This window comes from Salvelinus sp. IW2-2015, linkage group LG4q.1:29, assembly GCF_002910315.2.
Source record: "Salvelinus sp. IW2-2015 linkage group LG4q.1:29, ASM291031v2, whole genome shotgun sequence".
Classification (NCBI taxonomy): Eukaryota; Metazoa; Chordata; class Actinopteri; order Salmoniformes; family Salmonidae; genus Salvelinus; species Salvelinus sp. IW2-2015.
The window spans coordinates 53,290,419-53,300,309 of NC_036842.1; the positions used below are offsets into that span (position 1 = coordinate 53,290,419).

At 43.9% G+C, this 9,891-nt stretch overlaps 1 protein-coding gene across 3 annotated transcripts in view; it reads left to right on the top strand.

Annotated features, from left to right (window-relative positions):
* LOC111962163 (L-amino-acid oxidase-like) overlaps positions 1 to 6,424 on the top strand; it is a 13,178-nt gene extending 6,754 nt beyond the window's left edge. For 2 of the 3 annotated variants that reach the window (XM_070442956.1, XM_023985029.2), the window contains 3 exons: positions 854 to 990; positions 1,339 to 1,636; positions 1,935 to 6,424. In XM_070442956.1, coding sequence (XP_070299057.1) covers positions 854 to 990; positions 1,339 to 1,636; positions 1,935 to 2,411 — 912 coding nt within the window. In that variant the 3' untranslated portion in view covers positions 2,412 to 6,424. The remainder of the gene's footprint in view (positions 1 to 853; positions 991 to 1,338; positions 1,637 to 1,934) is intronic. The other variant, XM_023985030.2, reaches the window with a different exon arrangement.
* Positions 6,425 to 9,891: the final 3,467 nt, after the last annotated feature.

Here is a 9,891-nt window from a genome sequence, read left to right on the forward strand (position 1 = left end):
TCAGACCAGAGGACATTTCTCCAAAAAGTACAATCTTTGTCCCCATGTGCAGTTGCAAATCGTAGTCTGGCTTTTTATGGCGATTTTCGAGCAGTGCTTCTTCCTGCTGAGCGCCTTTAAGTTATGTCGATATAGGACTCGTTTTACGTGTGGATATAGATACTTTTGTACCTGTTTACTCCAGCATCTTAACAAGGTCCTTTGCTGTGTTCTGGGATTGATTTGCACTTTTGGCACCAAAGTACGTTCATCTCTATGAGACAGAATGCGTCTCTTCCTGAGTGGTATGACGGCTGCAATTCCCATGGTGTTTATACCTGCGTACTATTGTTTGTACAGATGAACGTGGTACCTTCAGGCGTTTGGAAATTGCTCCCAAGGATGAACCAGTCTTGTGGAGGTCTACAATTTTTTTCTGAGGTCTTGGCTGATTTCTTTTGATTTTCCCATGATGTCAAGCAAAGAGGCACTGAGTTTGAAGGTAGGCCTTGAAATACATCCACAGGTACACCTCCAATTGACTCAAATTATGTCAATTAGCCTATCAGAAGAACATTTTCTGGAATTTTCCAAGCTGTTTAAAGGCACAGTCAACTTAGTGTAWGTAAACTTCTGACCGCATGGGATTGTGATACAGTGAATTTTAAGTAGATGTCCTAACCGACTTGCCAAAACTATAGTTTGTTATCAAGAAATKTGTGGAGTGGTTGGAAAACGAGTTTTAATGACTCCAACCTAAGTGTATGTAAACTTCCGACTTCAACTGTATGCCTTTGAACGTAGACCCTTTCATCCAGCCATTCTACATATACAGTACAGCTAATGTTAAGTCTAAATGGTTTGTTTCTGACAGGAGTATCTTGTGAAGGAGGCCAATCTGAGTCGTGGTGCTTTGCGGATGATTGGGGATATTCTGAATGAGAACAGTTTATTCTACACTGCACTCACAGAGGCACTGTATGATCAGTCTGATATCAATGATGAGWCTTTGTAAGAATGCCCCTTCTGTATATACACCACAATCATCTGATTATAGAGAGCCCTACTTGGTGGAGTKCAATTATTTCCGCAGAGGGTCGGTGTGGGTCTATGTTTTCATTCCAACCACAGTAGCAAACCTGATGCAGCTACGCCTTGAATGAAGACTGTAAATCATTTAACACACGCGTATAGAGATGTTACTTTTTGGTTGGAACAAAAGCCTGGACCCACAAAGGCTTTTTCAGATAAAACTAGGCACCACTGCCTCACCACTTCGGTTACAACACATTTACACATGTGCGGTATAGCCTGTATGCCCACGCTTTACAGCAGTGTGATTATTATTTATTTTTTCAGCTACTATGAGGTGACAGGCGGGTTTGACAAACTACCCAATGCCATTTGCGAGGACTTGAAGGGCACCATCCACCTAAATTCCAAGGTGAAACGCATCAGTCAGACCAGCAATAAAGTGACCGTGTCCTACCAGGACCACCATCTCTGGCACAAACAATCCTCCCTCACCCACCTGACAGTAGACTACGCCTTGGTGACAGCCACCGCCAAGGCTACTCTCTTTATCGACTTCCAGCCCCTGCTCTCAGCAGACAAGATGGAGGCGCTGCGTTCGCTGCACTATGATAGCTCCACCAAGGTAAGAGTTGCAGTGTAATATAGTGTAGTTTAGGTTTTCTCAATTCTAGGTCTGGAGGGGGGCCTTGGTGATTGCACATTTTTGTTCTTGCCAGCACTAACACCCCTGATGCACCTAATCAAACGCTCAATGATTAGTTGAACCAGGGGTTACTGAGCTAGCATTAACATTTGCAGTCCTCTGGGTCCCCAATACAGKAATTGGTGTATTACGCACGGTGCATTCTGATAGTTTGATCCTGTTATTTGAAACTGTTCGAATGAGAAGGGCTATTAATAAAGTTGATATCATTATGAAGGTGGTCCTGATATTCAGTGAGAGGTTCTGGGAGAAGGAGGGCATCAATGGAGGGAGGAGCATCACGGATATGCACTCTCGTTTCATCTACTACCCCAGCCACAGATTCCCTAACACGGACATCGGGGCCCTCTTGGCTTCCTATACCTTCTCGGATGACTCCACCCTCTTTCAGGGGGTGAATGACGAGGAGCTGCAGGGTCTGGTGCTGGAGGACCTTGTCAAGATCCACGGGGAGGGCATACGGCCACTCTSCATTGGAGGGCTGGTGAAGAAGTGGGCGCTGGATCCCTATAGTCTTGGGGCRTTTGCCCTCTTCACCCCGTACCAACATATAGACTACGCCTCAGAACTGTTCAGGAACGACAATAGGATCCACTTTGCTGGGGAGCACACAGCCCTGCCTCATGCCTGGATAGAGACGGCCATGAAGTCTGCTCTAAGGGCAGCTAGAAATATCAATAACCTCAGAGAGTAGAGAACGGGTGCAGTACAGTATATACTCTAATCCACCGGTGGAAGCGTATRTCTGTATACTCTGGAGAWGAGAGAACACGTACAGTTGAWGTCAGAAGTTTACATACACCTTAGCCAAATACATTTAAACTCAGTTTTTCACAATTCCTGACATTTAATCTGAGTAAAAATTCCCTGTCTTAGGTCAGTTAGGATCACCACTTTATTTTAAGAATGTGAAATGTCAGAATAATAGTGTAGAGTGATTTATTTCAGCTTTTTATTTCTTTCATCACATTCCCAGTGGGTCAGAAGTTTACATACACTCAATTAGTATTTGGTAGCATTGCCTTTAAATTGTTTAACTTGGGTCAAATGTTTCGAGTAGCCTTCCACAAGCTTCCACAATAAGTTGGGTGAATTTTGGCCCATTCCTCCTGACAGAGCTGGTGTAACTGAGTCAGGTTTGTAGGCCTCCTTGCTCGCACACGCTTTTTCAGTTCTGCCCGCAAATTTTCTATAGGCTTGAGGTCAGGGCTTTGTGATGGCCACCCCAATACCTTGACTTGTTGTCCTTAAGCCATTTGCCACAACTTTGGAAGTATGCTTGGGGTCATTGTTCATTTGGAAGACCCCTTTGCAACCAAGCCTTTAACTTCCTGACTGATGTCTTGAGATGTTGCTTCAATATATCCACATAATTTTCCTTCTTCATTGATGCCATCTATTTTGTGAAGTGCACAGTCCCAAAGCACCCCCACACCATGATGCTGCCACCCTGTGCTTCACGGTTGGGATGTGTTCTTTGGCTTGCAAGGCTCCCCCTTTCTCTCCAAATATAATGATGGTCATTATGGCCAAACAGTTCAATTTTTGTTTCATCAGACGAGAGGACATTGTTCCCAATGATGAACCAGACTTGTGGAGGTCTACCATTTTTTTCTGAGATATTTGCTGATTTCTTTTGATTTTCCCATGATGTCAAGCAAAGAGGTACTGAGTTTGAAGGTAGGCCTTGAAATACATCCACAGGTACACCTCCAATTGACTCAAATTATGTCAATTAGCCTATCAAAAGCTTCTAAAGCCATGACATAATTGTCTGGAATTTTCCAAGCTGTTTAAGGCACAGTCAACTTAGTGTATGTAAACTTCTGACCCACTGGAATTATAAGTGAAATAATCTGTCTGTAAACAATTGTTGGAAAAATTACTTGTGTCATGCACAAGTAGATGTCCTAACCGACTTGCCAAAACTATAGTTTGTTAACAAGAAATTTGTGGAGTGGTTGAAAAACGAGTTTTAATGACTCCAACCTAAGTGTATGTAAAGTTTCGACTTCAACTGTATTTGTTTATGTACACTGCAAGACCAACAGTATGTTGACCCCTCCTCGTCGAACATCTCCTTCCAAAATCAAGGGCGTAAATATGGGCCAGTCAAGTTCTTCCACACCGATCTCGACAAACCATTTCTCGCTTTGTGCACAGGGCCATTGTCATGCTCAAACAAGAAAGGGCTTTCCCCAAACCGTTGCCACAAAGTTGGATGCACAGAATTGTCTAGAATGTCATTGTATGCTGTAGCGTTAAGATTTCCCTTCACTGGAAGTAAGGGGCCTAGGCCAAACCATGAAAACAGCCCCAGATCTGTATTCCTTCTCAACCAAACTTTACAGTTGGCACTATGCATTGGGGCAGGTAGCGTTCTCCTGGCATCCGCCAAACCCAGATTCGTCAGTCGGACTGCCAGATGGGGAAGATTCATCACTCCAGAGAATGCGCTTCCACTGCTCCAGAGTCCAATGGCGGCGAGCTATACACAACTCCAGCCGAAGCTTGGCATTGCGCATGGTTATCTTAGGCTTCTTTGCAGCTGCTCGGCAATGGAAACCCATTTTTGGAGCTCCTGATAAACAGTTATTGTGCTGACATTGCTCCAAGAGGCAGTTTGGATCTCGGTAATGAGTGTTGCAACCGAGGACAGACAATTTTTTACACACTGTGTGCTTCAGCACTCGGCGGTCCCGTTCTATGAGCTTGTGTGGCCTACCATTTCACAGCTGAGCCGTTGCTGCTCCTAGACGTTTCCRCTTCACAGTAACAACACTTACTTAATCTAYGGAGATTGCATGGCTGTGTGCTCGATTTATACACATGTCAGCAATGGGTGTGGCTGAAACAGCCAAGTCAACGAATTTGAAGGGGTGTGCACATACTTTTGTATATACTGTATAGTGTATCTGTATGCTTCAGGAAGTCCATGACAAAATGTTCTATCCACGATCTTCATAGCAATGCTCCTTCCATAGAATGACAATGAAAAACAATCAAAATAATAATGGCACATTATCAATATTAATAAAAAGTGTTGATAAAATTCTCACAATTTGAAACGTTAACTGTGCTTATTATGTGTTAAGAGTGTTATTGTGTTCATATGGTTGCTGCTCATCTACATTCATATATTGAACTGTTTTATATGGACTATTTTATACAGTACCTCTGCATAATCATGAATGAGAAACTAAAATAGGTAATTTACAGTGCATTCGCAAAGTATTCAGACCCCATTCCCCTTTTCCACATTCTGTAATGTTACAGCCTTACTCTAAAATGGATTAAATACATGTTTTCCTTCATCAATCTACACACAATACCCCATAATGACAAAGCAAAAACAGGTTTAGAAATGTATGCAAATGTATTACAAATAAAACTGAAATACCTTATTTGCGTATTCAGACCCTTTGCTATGAAATTGAGCTTGAAATTGAGCTCAGGTGCATCCTGTTTCCATTGATCATCCATGTGATGTTTCTATAACTTGAATGGAGTTATATTATATAAATTCCATTCATWGGACATGATTTGAAAAGGCACACGCCTGTCTATATAAGAACAAAAACCAAGCCATGAGGTCGAAAGAGTTGTCCGTAGAGCTCCAAGACAGGATTTTGTCGAGGCACAGATCTGAGGAAGGGTACCAAAACATTTATGCCACATTGAAGGTCCCCAAGAACACAGTGGCCTCCATCATTTTTAAATGGAAGAAGTTTGGAACCACCAAGACTCTTCCTTGAGATGGCAGCATGGCCAAACTGAGAAATCGGGGTAGAAGGGTCTTGGTCAGGGAGGTGACCAAGAACCCTTTGGTCACTCTGACAGAGCTAAAGAGTTCCTCTGTGGAGATGGAAGAACCTTCCAGAAAGACAAGCATCTCTGCAGCACTCCACCAATCAGGCATTTTTAGTAGAGTGGCCAGAAGCCACTCCTCAGTAGAAGATAAATGACAGCCTGCATGGAGTTTGCCAAAAGGCTCCTAAAGGACTCTCAGACCATAATAAATGGTGGTGGCGGCATCATGCTGTGGGGAAGTTTTTCAGCAGCAGGGACTATGAGTAGACTAGTCAGGATCGAGGGAAAGATGAACGGAGCAAAGTACAGAGAGAGATCCTTGATGAAAACCTGCTCCAGAGCGCTCAGGACCTCTGACTGGGGCGAAGCTTCACCTTCCAACAGGACAACGACCCTAAGCACACAGCCAAGACAACGCAGGAGTGGCTTCGGGACAAGTCTCAATGTGCTTGAGTTACCCAGCCAGAACCCGGACTTTAACCCGATTGAACATCTCTGGAGAGACCTGAAAATAGCTCTGCAGTGATGCTCCCCATCCAACCTGACCGATCTTGAGAGGATCTGCAGAAAAGAATGGGAGAAACTCCCCAAATAAAGGTGTAAATGTCATATTTCAGTTTACATTTTTTATAAACTTGCAAAAATGTCTAAAAACCTGTTTTTGTTTTGTCATTATGGAGTATTGTGTGAAGATTGATGAGGGGGAAAAAACKATTTAATCCAAGGCTGTAACGTAACAAAATGTGTAAAAAGTCAAGGGGTATGAATACTTCCTGAATGCTCTGTACATAATTGTAATTACATATMAATTATTCTGTTATGATCAGTACATTTACTAATTGTAACTATTGTTGCTTTCAAAATAAAACTTTTAACAAATCCAATGGGAGAACCAAATTGTTGTTGATCATGACAATTACTTGAACAGTCTGGACAGAAATAGAAACAGATCTACTTACTGAATATTGCACGCAGAATGACAATATGCCATAGTTGTTCCCATTTGCCCCATGTATTTGGCAGCCTGTATTAGGGTGTCTGAGACTATATTGATAATGTAAGGTTATTAATATAACCACTGTTCCCTGAAGGATGGAAACTAGATATAACATTGCTATGGGGGATCGCTCATCAAAATGCGAGACCGGCTGAAGACCTTTCAACATGCCTGTAAGGGCCAATGGAATTGCAGTGTCCGAGGAGGTCCCACTCTCCTCGTTTATATGAAATCCATAAAATTGTCCCAAAACCTTCTGGTGTTATATCTAGTTTCCCTCTTTCAGGGAACAGTGGTTGTATTCATAACCTTACTTAACTTTTCAGTCGGTCCACTAGATATAACATTGCTATAAGAAAGTACAATGCAGGGAAATGAAACATGGGCCCAGGCAGACCTACCAAGGCAGAACCGTTTATAAGACAGGAAGGCAAGGGCCTCCCGAGTGGCGCAGCGGTCTAAGGTACTACATCGCTGTGCTAGAGGCGTCACTACAGTTCCGGGTTCGATCCTGTGCCGCAGCCTGCCGCGATCGGGAGACCCATGAGGCGGCGCACAATTTGATCAGCGTCGTCCGGGTTAGGGGAGGGTTTGGCTGGCTGGGATGTCCTTGTCGCGCTCTAGCGACTCCTTGTGGCGGCCGGGTGCATGCACGCTGACTTTGGTCAAATCAAATCAAATGTTTTGTTGGTCACATAAACATGGATAGCAGATGGTAATGCGAGCGTAGCGAAATGCTTGTGCTTCTAGTTCCGACAGTGCAGTAATATCTAACAAGTAATCTAACAATTCCAAAACAACTAACTAATACACACAAATCTAAAGGGATGGAATAAGAATATGTACATATAAATATATGGATGAGCGATGAGCGATGAGCGGCACAGGCAAGATGCAATAGAAGGTATAAAATACATATGTGATGAGTAATGTAAGATATGTAAACATTGTTAATGTGGCATTATGTAAAGTGACTAGTGATCCATTTATTAAAGTTGGCAATGATTTGAGTCTGTATATAGGCAGTAACCTCTATGTGTTAGCGATGGCTGTTTAACAGTCTGATGGCCTTGAGATAGAAGCTGTTTCAGTCTCTCGGTCCCAGCTTTGATGCACCTGTACTAACCTCGCCTTCTAGATGGTAGCGGGGTGAACAGGCAGTGGCTCGGGTGGTTGTTGTCGTTGATGATCTTTTTGGCCTTCCTGTGACATCGGGTGCTGTAGGTGTCCTGTAGGGCAGATAGTTTGCCCTCTGTGATGCGTTGTGCAGACCRCACCACCCTCTGGAGAGCCTTGTGGTTGAGGGTGGTGCAGTTGCCGTACCAGGCGATGATACAGCCCGACAGGATGCTCTCAATTGTGCATCTGTAAARGTTTGCCAGCTGTATGGTGTTTCCTCCGACACATTGGTGCTTCTGGCTTTCGAGTTRAGCGAGCAGTGTGTCAAGAAGCAGTGCGGCTTGGCGGGGTCGTGTTTCGGAGGACGCATGGCTCTCTGTACGGGAGTTGCAGCAACGGGACAAGAAGGAAGTCCAGGACCTCTATACCAGGCGGTGTCAGAGGAAGGCCCTAAAAATTGTCTAAGACTCCAGCCACCCTAGTCATAGACCGTTCTCTCTGCTACCGCACGGCAAGCGCTAGCCGGAACACCAAGTCTAGGTCCAAGAGGCTTCTAAACAGCTTCTACCCCCAAGCCATAAGACTCCTGAACATCTAGTCAAATGGCTTCCCAGACTATTTTCAGTGTCCCCCCCCCCCCCACACACACACACCTCTTTAACCGCTGCTACTCTCTGTTGTCATCTATGCATAGTCACTTTAATAACTCTTCCTACATGTACAGTGAGGGAAAAAAGTATTTGATCCCTGCTGATTTTGTACGTTTGCCCACTGACAAAGAAATTATCAGTCTATAATTTAAATGGTAGGTTTATTTGAACAGTGAGAGACAGAATAACAACAAAAATTATCCAGAAAAATGCATGTCAAAAATGTTATAAATTGATTTGCATTTTAATGAGGGAAATAAGTATTTGACCCCTTCTCAATCAAAAAGATTTCTGGCTCCCAGGTGTCTTTCATACAGGTAACGAACGGAGATTAGGAGCACACTCTTAAGGGAGTGCTCCTAATCTCAGTTTCTTACCTGTATAAAAGATACCTGTCCACAGAAGCAATCAATCAATCAGATTCCAAACTCTCAACCATGGCCAAGACCAAAGAGCTCTCCAATGATGTCAGGGACAAGATTGTAGACCTACAACAGGCTGGAATGGGCTACAAGACCATCGCCAAGCAGCTTGGATGAGAGGGTGACAACAGTTTCTGTGATTATTCGCAAAGGGAAGAACACAAAATAACTGTCAATCTCCCTCAGCCTGGGGCTCCATGCAAGATCTCCACTCGTGGAGTTGCAATGATCATGAGAACGGTGAGGAATCAGCACAGAACTACACAGGAGGATCTTGTCAATGATCTCAAGGCAGCTGGGACAATAGTCATCAAGAAAACAATTGGTAACACACTATGCCGTGAAGGACTGAAATCCTGCAGCGCCCGCAAGGTCCCCTGCTCAAGAAAGCACATATACATGCCCGTCTGAAGTTTGCCAATGAACATCTGAATGATTCAGAGGACAACTGGGTGAACGTGTTGTGGTCAGATGAGACCAAAATGGAGTTCTTTGGCATCAACCCAACTTGCCGCGTTTGGAGGAGGAGGAATGCTGCCTATGACCCCAAGAAACCATCCCCACCGTCAAACATGGAGGTGGAAACATTATGCTTTGGGGGTGTTTTCTGCTAAAGGGCCAGGACAACTTCACGCATCAAAGGGACGATGGACGGGGCCATGTACCGTCAAATCTTGGGTGAAAACCTCCTTCCCTCAGCCAGGGTATTGAAAATGGGTCGTGGATGGGTATTCCAGCATGACAATGACCCAAAACACACGGCCCAAGGCAACAAAGGAGTGGCTCAAGAAGAAGCACATTAAGGTCCTGGAGTGGCCTAGCCAGTCTCCAGACCTTAATCCCATAGAAAATCTGTGGAGGGAGCTGAAGGTTCAAGTTGCCAAACGTCAGCCTCGAAACCTTAATGACTTGAAGTAGATCTGCAAAAGAGGAGTGGGACAAATACTCCTGAGATGTGTGCAAACTGGTGGCCAACTACAAGAAACGTCTGACCTCTGTGATTGCCAACAAGGGTTTTGCCACCAAGTACTAAGTCATGTTTTGCAGAGTGGTCAAATACTTATTTCCCTCATTAAAATGCAAATCAATTCATAACATTTTTGACATGCGTTTTTCTGGATTTTTTTGTTGATATTCTGTCTCTCACTGTTCAAATAAACCTACCATTTAATTCTG